This window comes from Cinclus cinclus, chromosome 13, assembly GCF_963662255.1.
Source record: "Cinclus cinclus chromosome 13, bCinCin1.1, whole genome shotgun sequence".
Taxonomy (NCBI): domain Eukaryota; kingdom Metazoa; phylum Chordata; class Aves; order Passeriformes; family Cinclidae; genus Cinclus; species Cinclus cinclus.
The window spans coordinates 13,184,526-13,203,007 of record NC_085058.1 but is presented as its reverse complement, the minus strand read 5'-3'; the positions used below and the strand labels follow the sequence as shown (position 1 = coordinate 13,203,007).

At 39.6% G+C, this 18,482-nt stretch overlaps 1 protein-coding gene across 3 annotated transcripts in view; it reads left to right on the top strand.

Moving 5' to 3' along the window:
• The first annotated feature begins 5,372 nt into the window (after window positions 1–5,372).
• The window catches only part of IL16 (interleukin 16), a 31,392-nt gene continuing 18,282 nt past the window's right edge, over window positions 5,373–18,482 (top strand). For 2 of the 3 annotated variants that reach the window (XM_062501199.1, XM_062501198.1), the window contains exons 1-4: window positions 5,373–5,422; window positions 9,524–9,929; window positions 17,506–17,642; window positions 18,300–18,426. In XM_062501199.1, the coding sequence (XP_062357183.1) occupies window positions 5,373–5,422; window positions 9,524–9,929; window positions 17,506–17,642; window positions 18,300–18,426 (720 nt within the window). The remainder of the gene's footprint in view (window positions 5,423–9,523; window positions 9,930–17,505; window positions 17,643–18,299; window positions 18,427–18,482) is intronic. The other variant, XM_062501201.1, reaches the window with a different exon arrangement.

Sequence of the window (18,482 nt, the reverse complement as noted above, 5' to 3'; positions counted from 1 at the left end):
GAGAAAAAAATGAAGACACAAACAAACAAAAGAGCCCAAACCAAACCATAACAACACCCCAAACACTCTGCAATACCTTCTCCCCCTTGAAAAAAGGCCACAAACAACCCAACCCAAACCAACAAACCCAGTCTCCCAGAGAGGACCATGCATGTCATCTGTGAAATGCTGAAGGGCAACAAGCCCCTGACAACGGTGAGCCTGAGATCAGGCTGCTGGAACAAGTGGTGCCTGGAGCAGAGTGTGAAATATGGAGCAAATTCTGCCACTGGTTCTCAGGTGGACTAAGTATAGTCACCTTTTCAGTACTTGTGTTCATTCACATGTGGCTGTTCAAGGAGTAAAGAAGGCAGCAGCAAAAAATATGACAAAATCCAACATGGATTCACAATAGAAGGTTAAAAAGGGCAGGTCTAAACACCTTTTAACTGGACTCATGAAAAATACAGAGAAAATTTTCATATCATTTTTGCAGGTAGAGTCAATTCAGTTGTCTTTTGCAGTTTATATTTTCTTTTCTTATAAATCATAGTTTGGCTATTGATAATTCTCCTTTCATTCAGCTTAAAGGACCCTTTATGTCTGTCTACAGTTTAGGGAACTATAAATTAAAGAAAATACTAAGTCAGATGAAAAAGGAGCATTATGTGGAAAGAAGAGGCAAAGTCATAACTTTTTAAAATATTTGTTTAAATTTGGGTAACACCATACAGGAGACATCACAAAATGCTTTTACTACTCATTAAGTTATATATATATTACTGCATTAAGTTATAAACTGTGTATTGCTTAATGGTTAAAAAAAAAAAAAAGACAGACCTTTCCTTCAGTACCAGATACTTAGCAACTTCATAGCTGAAACATAAATATCTAGTGCTTCTCAAAGCCCAACATAATGTCACAAGTAGTCTTATACACATATAAAAATATCGAAATAACAATACAGCCCACAACACTTAGCTGAAAGGGTACCATTCTTGCCTCATGCAGCCCTCCATGGCTGCAGCCAACAGACTTTACACTGATAATGCTGTACTTTTTCAAACACACTGTTAACACAATCACTTATGTAAATCACGTGGCCTACTTTGTCTGTAAACAAAGCCTTGTATGCATAAAGTCACATATTCTTCATGGAGTTATAGGATATGTTCTCAAGATGAGGTAAAAATACTTTTTATGGGTGTACACTTAGTATTAGGCCCTCTTGCATGGAACTGTATAAGCAGTATTTTACTTTTCATCTCTGGGGCACTGCAGCAAGAGAGGTTAGTAATCACAGAGTGGAGTGCAAGTCATGAAACACAAATGTTTCTGGCAAGACAAGGTCTAGGAACTTTTATTAATTCACAGGAAAGCAATTAATTTGAAAATAGTCTAGGAGGTTGCAGAGCTGGATACCATCATCAAATAGTCAGATAATAAAGTTCACAAAAGGAAGTGAATTTTTTAAAAAAGGATCTGAAGCAAAAGGAGGAGTTCCAAACATATGAAAGCAGCGTGAAGCTGGAAGGAGGGGAAGAAGAATAAAAGATAAAAGTATGCAGAAGATAGAGGATGACATCAGTACAGAGATCAATGAGAAAAGAGATGTGAAGATCAGAATATTTTTCCTAGTACAAGAACTGAACAAATCTTAGAGGCAACAAATTTCAAACAATTACAAGGAAGTACATTTATATGTAACACATGAAACTCATTGCCTGTGGATACTCTTGAAATCAAAAGCTTAATGGGAGCCAGAAATGGATATTACAGTTCTGTTATACAGGATTCATTCCATGTGTAGAAGGGAAAAAATATCTCTGTGCTTCCTGGCAAAAGTTAGGTACTAAATAATAAAAGGAATTAAAAAGAGATTTACCTAATTTGATATTATGCAATACTTATCCAACATAGGACAGCTGTAACTTCTGCTAAAACAAGACTATCGTACTATATTATCATATCATATTATATCATGATATGTCCAAGCATTTTGGAATAATATACAAAACCTCATAGTGCCAGTCTACTCTACCAACAAGGTACTCAGAAACTCTTCCTGAAAGCAAGCTCTATCTTGATTTTTTTTTTTAATAGTTAATCCCTTTAAAACAATTGCTATCAGTTATTGCTGGAGAAGGATACTGGAATAGCTGGGCTAATGTGGTGACTCAACATGCCATGTAGCTGTGTTTTCATGGATGGAAGGGCAGTGTGAAAGTCATGAAACCAAAGACAGAGATGACTAATCCTGCCTGTTTTAGCAGCAGTGAGAAGGTGGATTGTCCTGTGCAACATATGTGTAGTCTGGAGTATGGAATATGTGAAAATTGTGGCTCTGTGTAAGGCAAAAGTAAATTATCAGTTTGCTGAACAATGTAAGGATGGGACAAAAATTTGAACATTTCAAACTACTGGCTTTCTTTCATATTAACACAAGCAGTATTTGGGGTTGGGTGGAGATCAGGACTGAGGATGTTCCATCATTATTTAGATCTGCTTTGCCCAGTACTAATGTCCTGTTTAAATTTATACATTCGTTTTTGGAAAAGGTTATCACCAGTAGCAACAGGCAAAATATTTAGTACTGAATAGTCTGCATAGCTGTCCTCTAAAATCCAAACCTATGTATATGGAAAATAATTTGGAGAAAAGAGGCATCATCTCACGTATCTGCTATGGTTCCAGGCACATCCTGATTTTAGTAATGCAAAAGAGAAGAATTGCCATAACTATTAAATTCAGTGGCTCTTCTCTTTCCTTTACCCACAGGCAATAGACACTAACTCCAGACATCAGAAGAGTTACTCCATTTCACAGTAACTATCCCATGGCAGGATTATCATTCTATCTATGAACTGCATTGTTTGACTTCCATTCTGGAGCAGGAGTTGCTGCCCCTTCTGCATTCTATTCCCCTCATCTAAAGATATATATTTTCATCAACTCACCTCTTGGGGTGGAATCTCTGTCTGATTGAAATCAAAGACATAACACCTTACTTCAAAGTGCTTATGATTTCTGCTGCCTTCTTGTTCAATATGTTCATTATGTTTTAGATTTTAGGTATTTCCTTTTATTTGTTTGAACACTCTTAATTTTACCACAATCTTTTCCTGTCCCTCACATGAGGAGGAAGTAAAGAAACCACACTGATTTGCCTTATATTTCCTATTATCTCATAAACTTTTATCAATGCAGTTCCTTTCTCCATAGGACACTCCACATAATTTCAACATTTTAATACAAAATTCCAGCCTCTGATCAGTGCTTATTACCCTTTTCCTGCTACAAAAACTTTGAGCTAAGTAATGAAGATTGACCACAGTATCCAATATCAAAACATAGCATTAATGCAACAAGGCAGGCACAGTAGAGGTTCTCTCTCTCTCTCTCTCTGTTTTACTTCATGGCTTTTACAAAACCTGTTTTTCTGTTCACTGCTGGGCACTGAACAATTACTGTACAGAGAAGATGGAAAAAACTGCAAAAGGTTAGAGTAAAGCAACATGAAAAAACAGCCACTCCTTGTGATATTTATGTTTCTGCTTCTGGCCCTGGCAAAAGTCCAGACTTGGAATGAACAAAACTCCCAGTGGCTTTGGGACTACATTATTCAGGCCATAGTCAGGAAATGCAAAAGCATGTGACAATGGGAAGAAATAAAGCAAGCTTTCCAATGCTTTTGAGCTTCCAGCTCAATCAGCTTGGATCAGAACTCAGGGACTGTTGAGATTTTGTGTGAATGAGTCCACTATTGCTAAACAAAAGCATGTGTGTGTTGTAGTGAAAGACAGTAAAGTGGTAAACAGTCTGTGGCTTTGCTTCCTTGTTGATATTTCTTTTTTACAGTACTAGCACTACATATAAAACCCATTTTATGTACAAGGCTGCTGTCCTCCCTCTTCAAACACAATTACAAACTCTTTCCCAAAGTACCAAGTCAGCTCCCTACTTCTTCTCCTTTCCAGGAAAGCTACCTCATAATTGTTGATCACTGCTCAGTGCCAAAGCTTGGCTCTTCAGAAAGAGTTGGGTTATGTTCCATGTCATTTGTTAAACAGTGAGTCAGGTAAAAACTGTCCTTTAGAGATTTCCTTTGAAATTAGTCCCTTTGGGAACTAATATCCCAAAAAATTAGATGTTAGGAAAACAATGTTAAATTCTCTTGGTAAACATTTAAAATACAGATTGCCTACAATTCTATTATCAAGGACAGAGTTTTCCAGGACTTCTGTAGACACTGTAAATACCAAGATTTCATTTTCCCTTTTTCTCCCAGTATGGGAACCATTCTCATGGGATAGATGTTTGTCCTGACAGCCATATTTTACCTAGAAGCCATAGGATCACAAAACATGAGCCCCTATCTGTGCAATATTTTAAACCTCTTCTATAATTCCTTTCCCTCTTTTGCAAGGTTAGTGACAGAGCAATAAAACCAGAACCTTCAAGACACAGAAAACAGAGGGCAGCAGGTGTCTAAGCACTCTCATGTTGATCATTTCCATGACCAGACAGGGCATACATTTTATGCACACATTTTCCTGAAAAGCATGAGATTTATGGTTTATGAGAACACTCTAAAGAGGCCTGATTCTTTCAATAAATGAACATTAACTTTTTCAGATACAATCTTTTCTTTTATGGATTTTTTTATTTCAGATTAACAAACACCTTATGAATCTAATCACACAAATTCATTGAAAGCAAGCAGGTTTCTGCAGCAAGATTGTTATCTGTCTGTCTGAGCACAACTGAGAAGAAACATGTGGGGACCGATACGATCTGTGTGATAAACAACAATTTTCTGAGTACTTGATCAGGTGGGATCACAATGTTGCAGTCTAGCCCATAAAGGGGAAAGTAAGAACTGGTAGGTTAAAGAGATTGTGTTCATGGTGAACAATACAGGGATCTGGCATTCAAAAGTAGCACCTATTATGTTTTGCTCCTGAAACAGAATTTGTCTATGAAACTCTTACTAGCTTAATGTTAAAATATCAGCTGAAAAATAAGAGAAATTCAGCCTCCAACAGAAAATCTTCACTGGATTAGCACAGATTTTTCTGTTGCCCCAGCTCTCCTCAGGTGGGTTTAACATACCTGAACCCCATCAATCCTTGGACCAGAGCGCGACAGAGGAAAACAAATGACATGAACTCCTTAAATGGTCCTGCCATCTCCGGGTAGCTGGGAGCCTGCTGGAAAAAGTTACCCCAATACTGCATCCCATTGCTTTTGTTTATCTAGCCTTGCTGACATTTTCTTCAATTAGGAAACAATAGCTCCGTTCCAATGTACTGAGCACAATTACTGAAACTGAGTCACGTGGCACCAGGAGAGTGTGTTTTCAATTATTCACTCTGTCTTTTTTTGCCAGGCCCATGAAGAGGAACAGCCTTCTGCAGGAGTCAGGTTTGTCTGCCTCACTGTTGTAAGTTCCTCCTTTTGAATTTTTATTTTACCATAAGGGCTTTTAATAATTATCATTTTTTAATTCAATTCTCTGAATGTTTCATAGTCTTTATTAGAAAACTTCTAAATCTTTAGCTCTTCCTACTGTGGCGAAACCCTGGATGTCTGCAATAGCTCTGTGCTGATAGTACTGTGCAATAATGAATCTGAGTAAGATCACAAGATCTAGATTAAATTAGGATGCAAGATCTAGATTAAAAGAGGATGCTGCTAGCACTTGGTAATGTAAAATTCATCTTGTTCTTGCTAGTAAAGTCCTGTCCTACTGTCTGGTTAACAGCAGAGCATTTGCATTCAATCTGGGAGCTACACCAAATTATTTGTATCTTGTAAATGCTTGGTTTAATATCCAACCAAAAATTTGAACCAAATGGCCACAGCTCAGATCATGTATTTTGTTTGCAGAAGACAGTCTAAGTTTGTGCTTTTAAGATTTAAAGCAGGAAAAATAAAGCTTGGGGGAAAAAAATGAAACAGAGAAGGAACATTTGGTTTGCATTACAAACCACAGACAGCTTCCATCAGGCAAGCTGGAGGTATAAGAATGGCAAAAGAAAATGACAAGCAGTGAGTGCACTGGAGAAAAAGATGAATGATTTGGAGAATTGACTTTGAAGTAATTGTCCATGCCATCAATATCTCAAATTAAATTTGGTGGAAGATGGCAATGAATCATAAAGCTTCTCTGGCACTTATGATATTGTATGCTGCATAAAATAACATTTCTGGATATTTTTATTGGAAAACTTATAGACTATGTTTTTGGTACCTCCTATATTTTTGTCACTTATGCAGCCCTGAATCAGCAGCTCTGGAAAGAATGTTGCCTTAGTTAGAACTTGTGATCTAACACTTATAGCAAGAGCAAGTATTTAACTGGAAATCTTCAGGTCTGGTGGGTTTATTTTCACATCAGCCCCTGTCTCACTGTGAGATCAGGTAAGTCATTCAGGGTTAAACTTGATCTTTGAGTGGATGGAGCTCTCATGGGGGCAGGGGAAGAGGAAACAGCTGATGGAGCAGGGCAAAGAGTTCTCTCTGCATAAAATGCAATTCCTCAGGAGCATCACAGGGGGATGGGAAAGCAGAATGCACTTAGACCCCTGTTTCCTTCACTGTTTCAACAGGTGCTTCTATGAGTACCTGCATCCCAGATGTTTAGCAGAGCCAGAGAGGCACCTCTTGGATATTTAGTATTTATGGCAGTTCTCCCTTCTTAAGCCCAGCAGCTTCAGGCAGAGCAAGAAAGGACTCCATTCTAGCATGCCAGTCTCCAGAGAGCTTCATTCTGACCAATAAGTTACCAAGTCCTCTGCTTATCCAAATGCTTAATAGCTCTTTTAAAATTCTTCCTCTTTGAGAAAAGTAAGAGTGTGTTTAGTGTTTGTACAAAATTGAAATACTTGAATGAAAAGTGTTCTTTTCGTTTCCCCACACAGGCAGGATTGTTCAGGTCTGGATGTGCAGCAGGGTACATTTGTGATGGTGTCACCAGTGTTTACTAGCAATTGCCAGTGTGACAGGAGCACTGATCCCTATGGCAGATTTTCAAGTGATGCACATTCCACTCACCTCCAGCTTTGTTGCTTCCTACCCAGGGGCTGAGAGAAATTCAGAGAAATAGAGACTTACAGAAATTCGCTTCACCCCAGCCATCCTGTCTTTTTCAACTCCACATTCTGGTCTAATGGGCCAGATTGCATTTTTTACCTTCATTTAGACGTACAGGAAAGGCAATATCATAGGCTTTAACAAGATTAATTTCCTAATACAGTGGAGATGCTAGTAGGGATTTCCAAGTTCAAAAATTTAGTTCATGTATATGATGGTAGACTAAAACTTTAGGCTTATCAAAACACTAAAAAGTGCATTCTTTAAAAGTCAGAAACAAGATCTCTGAACCTTATATCTGTGTGCACTGTGTCACAGTGGGGGAGCGTGGCTGTACTGCTGGGTAGTTCTCAGTCACAACAAACTCATCATTCATAAGAGAGGCTACTCTGAAAAAAAAAAAGTAGAATGTTCTGTGAATTGAAAGGAATGGAGAATATGCAAGTCCAGTTTCACCCTGAAATCTTCCCTCATGCCAGTGTCAGGGAGGCTGGGAGCCCAGGGACTTCCATGCCCCTGTTCCAGTGCAGTGGGGTCAGACTCCCACAGGAGCAGAGAGGATCTCACAGCCACAGAGAGGGGCAGGAAGCACACCAGCTTTGGGGAACTTTGACATATACTCTGGCTACTTGACATATACTTTGGCTACTTTCAAACTTTGTCCTGAGACAGAGTCTTGTTAGGAAATCCCAGGAGTTCCAATAATCAAGGCGTGAGTTTCTGAAGTGTAAGGGATTTTGTTTAGGAAAAAGACACACATGGAAGCAGAGCAATAATAGGACTAGGGTGATGGAAAACAAGTAATGATGGAAAGCTGTAGAAGCATTACCTATCAAAAACAACAGAAAAGACTGCACAAATAAACATCCTTCTCCCTGGGATATCTCTGCTGCACCTGAAAATTGTTTCATTTTTACAAATTCAAGCAAATTCAGATTCATGCTGAACTGTGGATTTCTCCAGCAATGTCATACAGTTCCTTTAGACATGTGCTCAGTGGTATAGTGTCTATCACCTGCTTTTGTTTTTCCTGTTTAATTATATAAGAAAAAAAGCCCAAGAAAATAATCCTGCAACTGTATTACAATGCCAACTTGGATTTGTTATCCGAATCTGGCTTGGTCTGACTTTGTAGGCCTGTGTTTACTGTCATGGCTGCAAAGAGCCTTGAGAAAATCTGCATTCTTCCTTTCTGTATCACCAGGGGAACTGCAGGTACGAAGTGCATATATATCTACCTAATTCTGCATAGAACTGGGGGGGGGGAACCCGAAACAAACACAACAACTCAGTTTAGAGCACAATGGACAAAGTTTTACTCTCATTAGGATGCCTCAGAAGGGCTTTTCAAATTACATTGATTTTCAGTTTTGTATATATCACCTACAGCATATTTGATTTATGCAAATACTTCAGCTTCAGTTGGTATTTTCTCTAGAATAGGAACATTGGTATCAATTAGGTTCTGTGAGAACAGAAAAGTTTATGTAGTAAATATGATGACTAAACTTGGGTGAGAGAGTCAAAGTAATTAATTTAGACATCCTCTTGTGGAATTTTCAGCACTGACATATATGCATCAAAGCACTTCTAGAAAACTTTTTCTGAGTTTTAATGGCTCCCTTTTGCTATGTCCCCCCTTTGCTATGCTTATTACATTACTAATTTTACAAAAGCTCCAATTCTTGCTCTATTTCTATTGTATATATTTTTTCCAATTTATCTTAATTTTGTATGTTGAATCATGTGCTGAAACAAACCATTTCTGTAATAGGACACTTTTTGATTGATGTACTGGAGCTGCATTAGAATTAGAATTCAATCCCTAATCAGATATTCACATCTTAAGTGCTTCACTGGATCTCTCCATTACTCTTAAATGCACAGTCTTAAGTGAGTTCTGGTTTGCAAAGCTGGAAATTTTATGGCAGCCTGACATTCCTTACTCTCTCAAGGCTAAGATCTACTTTTGCTAAACCACTTACAACTCGGATGTGCCAGGCAGAGAACTGAGAGTTGACAATTTGATTAATCTTCTTTGAATTATAGAGGTTTCATGAATCAAACTTCAGAAGGAGCTTCTTCTTTCCAAATAATATTAGGAGGATAAAATAATGCTTTTAAAGTATCTTCCCTTTCAATTTGGGATTTCAACATGCAAATTCAGCGGATGCCCAAAGCAAGCAGACAACGGCAGCATCACAAACATTTATTAAAAGAACTCCACTCTGCTTGGATAACATAGCAAGAGAATGAAAAGGTGGAGGAGGATCTAGGAGAGCTCTGCATAGAAGCAGAATTAGCAAGTCATGAGATATCACGTGGCTGTTCTCAGACTGAAAGGCTCTGTTGATTCGATTTATTCATTAGGGCTTTCCAGTAGCGTAGGTTATTAAGTGGGAGAAAGTGGGGTATATTACAATTTACTTTTATATTTCCTTTCCTGGAGGATATTTAGCACCAAAGAAGCAGAGAAAATTATTGAAAGTATCATGCCGCATAAATGGGAGAATGATAGGAAAAAGAGCAGCAGCTCTCTGAAGATGGATCAAAAGAACAACGCTGGGAACAGGAAGTCAAGAAAGTTTCGCTCCATTTCAAGATCACTTATACTCTGCAATGCCAAAACCAGTGATGATGGGTCGAGTCCCGACGAGAAATGCCCTGATCCCTTTGAGATCTCTGCCAGCTGGGGTCAAGAGGATTTTGACTGCTGTCCCAGAACACAGCTGCCAGGCACACCAGAGGCAGAGGACAACCCACCTGATCCTCCACACGTGGTCACCAGCCTTCTCCAGTCCAAAGCTGCAGCACATGAGAACTGCAACCACACGAGAAGAAAGTTCCTCACCAAGGTAAGCAACTTGCGCTGTCTGTTGTAATGTTTCCCATTTCCCATTGAGTAGTTCCTCAATAGATTAATTAATATTTCTCAGGAACTTAGGGCTCTTCTTGGCTTTTTCGGAGCCTGCAGTGTTGCACTCTGTGTAAAAGGCACAAAAATATACTGGCTTCTCTGCTGTGCTGTTGCACTCTGCTGATGCACAGTCTGCTGAAATCAGTGCCTCTAGGCCGCTATCAGTGTTCAGACAAGTAAGCTGGCATGTTCTACCTGCAAGAGACTCTTCAGCTCAAAATATAAACCTGTCACTGTAGCAAAGTGCACTTGCAGTGTGATACCATGACATCTCACAAGCCATGCACACATGAATTATATTAATACTGTGTCAGACACAGGAGGTTCAGTGGGCAGATGCTCTTTCCTTCTGATTCAGGAAGAAGGTAGTGATGGCTCTAAAATCACTAGAGATGTCACATTTCCTAGAGATGTGAGAAGTCTAAGAACCTCATATTACAATATTATTCTTTAATCAGCTATGTGAAACCTATCAGTCTGAAAAATGTTTCAGTCTAAGCAATATATTTTAGATGGCTTTAGAAAGTTATTTCACTAGGATAGCCTATTTTTTCCACTTTCTCTCCACCTGTTGCAGTGATGTGTAAAAGGGACCTCACTGCAAGTGTCATCCTGGCACCTCCTTTGTTATATGCCTTTTATCTGTGCAGATATGTGCTAATGTGAAAGAGCTGATTCTTTCACCTAAATTGTCTTGTATATTCTATTTTATATGAAATGTAAAAATATACATTAGCTAAAATTAGACATTTATGTCTTAACACACAGTGACACAAGTGCTACTGAAAATCAGAATCTCCCCTTACCCCGTTAATGACTACAGCATGCCCTGCATTGCAACAACTGCAGCAGGATGGATGCAAGGTCCTTGGCAAAGTCCCAGCAGGAAGACAAAACCAAAACAGCTTGCTCTTGCATTCTGACAGAAAACAAGACCCAAGACCCAAAACCCACACAGTTCCCTGCAAAACCATGCAAACTCCTCCTTTTTGGAAAGAGTCTATATGCACCCTGCTGATACCTCTGTGAGTGAAGAAGGAGGTGGCCTCTGTGCACTCCCCCATCTTCTCTTTTCAAAAGCTGAAACACTTAGGTGTGTGTCAGCTGCCAGAGTCTATTTCCTTGCACATCTCCTAACTGTGCAGGGCTCCAAAAACTGCTGTGATCCATATCCATATGCAACTACTCAGCATCTTATTGCAGACTGTAAGTTTAGATTGTTTGCTTTTACAGCTGGCAAGCAGCTAAAATAGGGATCTGGGGAACAGAGCCCCACAAAGCCTTTGCACATATAAAACAGAACTGCAAAGGGTATAAATCTGCTCTTAGGCTGAAGCATCAGTGTCACTGAAGGACATGTGTCAGATGCTGACATAGTCAGCAGCTCAGTCCCTCACAGCAGCATTTGAGTTGCTTAGTGCTGCTGTAGACTATGAGTACCATTAAATTCCCACTCCAGAGCTCTCATAGTAATCCAAACCTCTTCAAATGCTACTTGCTAATCTTCCATACCTTGCAGAGTCATGGATCAATGAGTGATTCTAAAGTTATCTTGGCTTGCTAAGTAGGATGAACAGTGGTAACAGCCACACTAACCCTGTCCTGTGCTGCTGCTGAGGCTTTCCCCCTAGAGTATGAAAGCAGTGTTCTCTACCTTCCCTATGGCACAAACCTGTCAGAACAATCTTCCTGTACCACGTCTTACAAATCTTAAGCCTTCTCTCATTAAGAAGTCAAACAAGCATTTTTTCATGTCCCAGTGTAATTCTCTCTCCATCTAAATGTGACGCTTCAGAAATTCATGATGTGTGACTCAGAGCTGAAGAATCCTTGTCTTTGTTCAAGAAAATTGATTCCATTCTTACTGTGGTGTTCTTGAGGACATTCCACTATTCTGCTTTCCAGCACCTCCAGCCCTAAGCGTGACTCTGCAGGTGTTAATAACTCCCACAGAACTGAACAACTTAATATTGCTGTCACAAGGAAGGAGAGAAGAATGCTTAAAAGTGTTGCATGATTTAATGCTCCCTGTGCATTTCTTCTCCAGAGTAAGGGGGAACCTGTAACATCAGTATTCAAAATACAAATTCTTTTTTACTGTTGAAAACCTTAAATGCCTCTCTGAGCCACACTCTGATGACTGCATGGGATTCACCATAAGCAGTAAACCATTAGCACATCAGTGTTTCAGGACTAAATAACAGAGGGGTTTTTTTTTCCTCCTCTAATATTCTGTCAGCAATGAGAACAGATTAACAGTCTTTTAATTCATTTGGCTTCCATGACCCACTATTCACTTTTACTGACTATTGCTTGCTGTGTCTAGAGGCTCAGAGTTACCCTGGTGTCATTTATTCAGACACTTTCTGAGATGAGGTGTGCTTGGTCTGGTATGGTGGACTGCCAAGCAAGCAGATCTCCTTTACTGTTTGCTTTTCATAAAACCAGCAATTTTCACATAGCCTGAAAGAAAAGAAACCAAAGAAATTGTAAGCAGTATCTGAGACCATGAGCACGGACATAGCAAACATTGTGGAAGATGTCTTTGCCTGCCCAGACTGATCACTCCAGTTGTTGGAGACCTGGGCAGGAATAGATGATATCAGCTCCTTCAGAGAACAGCAGGCTCTGCCGAGTGTGAGAGCTGCTGCAAGAAGCACTTCTACTAGTCCAAGAAGCATTCTATTACATCTTCCCAACACCCCCACAACCCTGGGAAGCACTGAGAGCTACCAGTGGGGCTGGTAGTAGGGTTAAAATAGCCTCTAGAATAAACTAGAATAGAAAAGGGCTGACTTTTGATGAAATAAATATGGGAGCTAAGCTGACCTGACTGCATGGCTCTACTTTGTTCTAGAAACTTCTGCGCCATTTCTTGCTTTTGTCTCTGACCCTCTGCTTGAAGAAGGGAAAAGGCAAAAGGTAGTTTTTCTCCTTTGGTCACTGACAGAATATAATTTTATTAACTTGCCTTGATGCAAACACCAGTTAGCTGCCGTTTGGTACCAGGACAAATGCTATGGCAACAGACTGTAATGTCTCAAACACAAGCCCACGGGCAGGATGGAAAACCAAAGCCAAAAGAGGAGACTGCATTTATTTAGATATTTAAGTCTTCTCCTCAGTTTCCATACTTCTTTCTTTCTGTCTTCCTAGCTTTTGCTGCACATCATCCAGGTCATCCCCAGAGCAAGCTGAGAAAGGGGCTTTAATATACACCATTAATATAGTGTGTGCTGCAAAATGCAGGCCAGCAAAGGTTCCCAGGAAAACACACCAAAGGGCAGATGATGAGTGGAAAGTTCCTTCTGTAACATCTGATGTGCTGAATTGTCAGTCTAGAGCAAAGCTTGGTCTCATGCCCTGCTCCTTGCATCATCCTTGCTTTGCAGCTTCTGCCATTTTACTGGTTTCAAAGGGAATATGCTGCTGGGAAAATGAATTACATCTACTATAAATGTTTTTTAAAGACCAAGGCATTGAGCTAGGGCACGTGAGAGCCAGTGGAGTGACTTTATGCCAGAGAGACTTTGGCCCTTTCTCTGTTAGAACTGCTGCAGAAAAAAATTCCTCCTTGAAGAAAATCCCCGAAGACCATATTCTCTCAGAAATCCCAGCCATTTCATTTTCATATGACCAGAAAAGCTAAATATTTTAATACATTATTGTACTGCTGTTAGATATATTTATTTTCCTTTTATTTTTTCCCTTTTCTTTAAACCAGCAGTAAATTAGCTCATTGTCATGCACTTGGTTAACTGAGTCCAAGACCTTACTTGAACTAGCCTTGTATAACATTTCAGTTCAGACAATATAACTACTGTGTCTTACTTTAAGAGTGCACAAAAGTTTTTTAGTTTTCTACAGATGCCATGGTTACCCTTATTTCTAAACAACATCTGGAATTAGATGTTTTGAGATGGGACTCTGGGCTAGAAATGTCTAATGAAAGCACGAAGGAAAAAGGAGCCTTTTAAATGACAGATGAAAAACACCCTCAGAAGCTTTGCATTTGGGATGACAAAAAATGGGAACAGGAAGAGAGAGTTGGTCTGGATGTACAAATTACTTTTCCAGAACTAAACACAAGAAAATTTAATCTATTCTCACCTGTGAAAAATTCAAGAACGATCTTAAACTCCTTCAGTTTTTATCTTTCAGCCAAGCAGTCTCAGTTTAAATATAAATTTTGCTTTGAGGGGAACTTACAAGGTAGATAAAAGTTTACCCAGAGTCTTGAAGTTCTGAGAGACAAAGCAGAGCAAATATAGTCACTGGCAGCAAATATATGTTTAAATATATGTTCTAACAATGAAGAGACAAGGTAAACCTAGGATTCACCTGCCCCCACATCAAACCTGACAACCTTCTTCTAGCAAATTTTCAGTATTCACTGTATTCAGACCTATAAATCACCTTTCAAAACAAACAGGAGACTTTAAAAAGGAGAAGGATGCAAAAATAAATACTGTCTTTATTTTTCTTTTCCTGTCTCTCTGATTATATTATGCACAGAAATGCTGTTGATGGTTCCAAGAGTAAAGAACTAAACCCAAAGCAAATTGACTGCGGGCACAAGAATTGGTCAAACATTTAGTTTTCTGAAGCACAGCTTTTATTAATTTTTCTATCATGTTGCAATAACTTAAATGTGAATATAATGATCTATATCCAGGACCCAAAAAATATTGACAGCATACTGATATTTGACACATGTTCATAGACCAATAAAAACAATTTTTTTTTAAAGTAATTCAGCTAAATGAATTGCAGCAATGATTGAGACACAGAGCTAATTTGAAATGTAGCCCAACTGGGTAAGATGACTACATATCTAAACAAAACTTTTTCCCAAGATTTTTCTGCAGTGTAAAGGGACTTAACCTCTACTTTCCTAGTGACTAAGTGCATGCAACTTACTGTTCCTGGAAAAATCTTCATATCAGTTTTGATCTGGATGTCCCAATACAACCCAGAATTTCCAGCCTGGCACGTGTCCCATTGTAGAAAATACAATTCCTTTCCCGAAGGACTTACATGGTGCTGCAATGAAAAACCTCAGAACCAAACCCACTGTAATGTCCTGTGAAACTGGGTAGAGACACAACACTTTTGGACAATTAATTAGGAGGATATCTATAAACGTGATGGACACAGTAGCTACATACTGTGAACAAGCTATAGGAAAGGCATGACAGCTTTTAACAGAGATGAGCTGGGGACAGTCTAGAAAGGCCTGTGAAAATCAATAAGAAAATCAAGTGGAGAACAGCTGAGCAAAGGTGTGTGCGTGTATCTGATAGGTGTCTGTGAGAAGTTACCTGTATCTTTCCAGGGAGCATTTCACAAGAGTAGGAACCCCTCTTGAGGAGAAGTTGGCAGGTCCAAACTTGAATTCTGAGAACAGGAAAAAGAAAGGATATGACTTTTTCATACAGAGTTTTTAATACCATTATTCTTTCACCAATCCAAGCAGCTGACATCTCATAAATGCTCAGCCAAATGGCAGAATAGCTTCCTACCTTTAATATCTATCTTATATTTCTTGTATTTCATAACAAGAACACCACCTGATTGAAAACCTTGTGAGTTTTAAAGGATGTATGCAGAATCTGACCTGTAATGTCATAATCACATCTGAAATAAAGGACAGTGCAAACAAACAGAAAAGGGAACTCATAATTTTTGCTACTCAAGATCTCAAATTTTAAGGCATCAGAATGTTAATCTTTATTTTGTTACCATGCTGAAGACTTCAAAGAACTGCCATAAGATTAAAAAAGAAAAAAAAAATAAAATGGAAGAACATAATGTAATCCTGATTTCAAGTAAGTATTTCCCAAGATATTTATCTTGGGTGAAAAGTAAATATAAAAGCTCCAAAACTAATATTAGAGTTCAAGCCAACTGGTATAAGACAGAATTCTGTCCACGCTTATATCCTTACCAACATATTACTCACTAGAAGAATTCTTCTTGAACAAGAAAGGCTTCGTAAAATTCAGACACTCCTCATTAAAGGCAGACAATATGGAATGTAAGCAAACCCACAGAGTTAACGAGTCAGTCAATACAAGTATTGCCCTTATCCATTGCCTACTGAATTCAGCCTGCAGTGAGCAGGGCCTCAAGTTAAATATTTCATTCATTCACAGCCTTAGATTTACTCTGGCAGGTTTCAGAATGGGAGCCAGGCTTCGGCAGTCAGCCTGAAAGATAATGACCTTTATTGACATTGCTGTAAATTTGTATTTTGTGTTTGGTGTCAGTCAGGTATGATGTGATCCTTATTGATTTGTGGTGAAGGAGCAAATGAACAATGATTCACATCCTCAGGGCTGGATGAACTCTTTCTAGGGCAGAAATGAAGCCCTACCGATGGTGAAAGTGGCTAATGGTGAAAGTGGCTACACAGCTTTCTTTGTGCTCTCAAGAGGATTACAGATTATTGGAATTAGTTTATGCCACTTTGACCAGGGGCTCTGGGAGCAACACAGACAGTTGACCACTGTTATGTTTTGTGGCCTGTCCTAACATATGAAATTTGCCTCCCCTTCAGAAATCTATACCTCAGTCATACAAATCTCTTGGGAACAAGCCTGGATCCAGGATACACTGAGAGCCCTCTTCACTTTGTGGAGTATGGAGAGGCTGGCGAGGGCAGAGGAGGTGGGTTCAGTTGGGAGTAGAATAAGGGAATACTTGAATCAGGAGGAACAATAAACAAATGGAAAATAATCTCTGTGCTAACTTTCCAGGTTTCCTCGTCGCTTTAGAATTTTCAGGTGTTCGCATCTGTGCCACAGGAGTGTATTTCTTAGTCAAATGTGTTCTGCTTCATGTGCTTAGCTGCTCCATTCTTTGCTTTCCATATATGTCTCAAAGCACTGCTTCTCCTTCTGAATGGCCCTGTGTTAGTGATTCATGGCTGCATTTAAGATATGCTTACAATTAGTCCTCCAGATGAAATGCAGACTACAGTAAATTCAACCAGTCTGGAGTGGACAAAGAATTTTCCACTACTACAGACCTCGCTGGTCCCCTGCCCCCACTTAACAAGTCAGCAGCAGGGGTGGAGCTTCTTGTGTTTTGTATAAACTTATTTTACTTATTTTCCATTTAGACCTCTTCTGTTTTCCAGAGCATTTAATTTTCTGGCATGTGTTTATTTTCCTCCCTGTCTTTTCTTACAATAATTAGCATAGGCAGAGTTTACACAGCTACTATGAAAAGTCTGTTACCTCTTCTCTTCCCCTCATGCAAAGGGACACTATATTGTAATTCTTCCCTCTTGTAGCCAGAAGCCACTGAAGTCCTAAGGAAAATAACTTCTGTAAAACATTGACTCTATAACACCATTGCTTTTTTCTCAAATGGACAGTGTTAAAGGCTCCTGTTCTCCTGGGAGGCGACCTGGTCCTAAGCCTTTCTTAAAAAGGCTCAGAATAAGTGCAAGTAACTTTTAACAGCTTTAGTACTCCTTTGCTCATGCAACCTTTCATCTTCTGGATCAGGACAGCTGCATCTGCAGGCTGTGTTCAGCATCAGGGAACAGCAGCTCAGGAATCAAGCTCTCTAGGAGTCCGAGATGTGCATCTTTCTGGAAAGGGTTAACAGGCAGCCATGTGCCTGCTGAAGTCCCAGCAAACAGGTACAGTACATGTGGATTTAGCAAGTTATTACAGAAATATTTGTTTGCATGGATTTTGCACAATCAGCTTTTTGTAACAAGCTGTGCCTTGCAAGCTCAGTTCCAGAGAAAAATGATGTCTGGGAATCATTCCTTACAGGTCAAGATTCTAGAAAAATAAAACTGCAACCACTCAGGGATCTAATGCTGCTCAATTACACCAAGAAATAAAACCTGGAAGAACCAGAGAGGGTACATAACATCAGGTTTTCAAACGGTGATGCCTTGTTAAAAGGCAGTGTAGGGAGGCATCAGTCCTGCAAGGCCACTGGAAAGCAATGTGAGCCAACTGACAGGGAGTACTCCTGACAGGGAGTAGTCTTTGATCAATTCTCGAGTGCAAGATGGTGAGAAGGGAGGAATATCTTACCTGAATGTTAGCTGTGTGATCACCAGGCAGCCAGGGATCACCAGGATTAAGCAGAAGAGAGCAGCAATGGGAAAAAATCCTAGCAGGGGTTGGGGAGTATCACACATCCAGGTACCTCGTGGCAGCCCATGTCAAGGCAAAGGGAGAATTGCAGCTGACTCCTCAGACAGTGAGACAGGTAGCACATGGAACAGGGCCATATTATTCTGTGTGAAATAATATACAAATGTTTCTTTATTTACCTTAAGGGATGGTTGCCTGAGCTCAAGGGATGACCTGTTAACACTACAATCACTGAAAGACCTGTCCAGAAAGGAGGCTGAGTCTCTAATTCCCCCGACGACACGGCTGGTGAACATCATGATGTCTCACAAAGTAAGCTTGAGCAACTGTGGGGAGATTGGACATTTACTTTAGAGAGGAGGGGAATT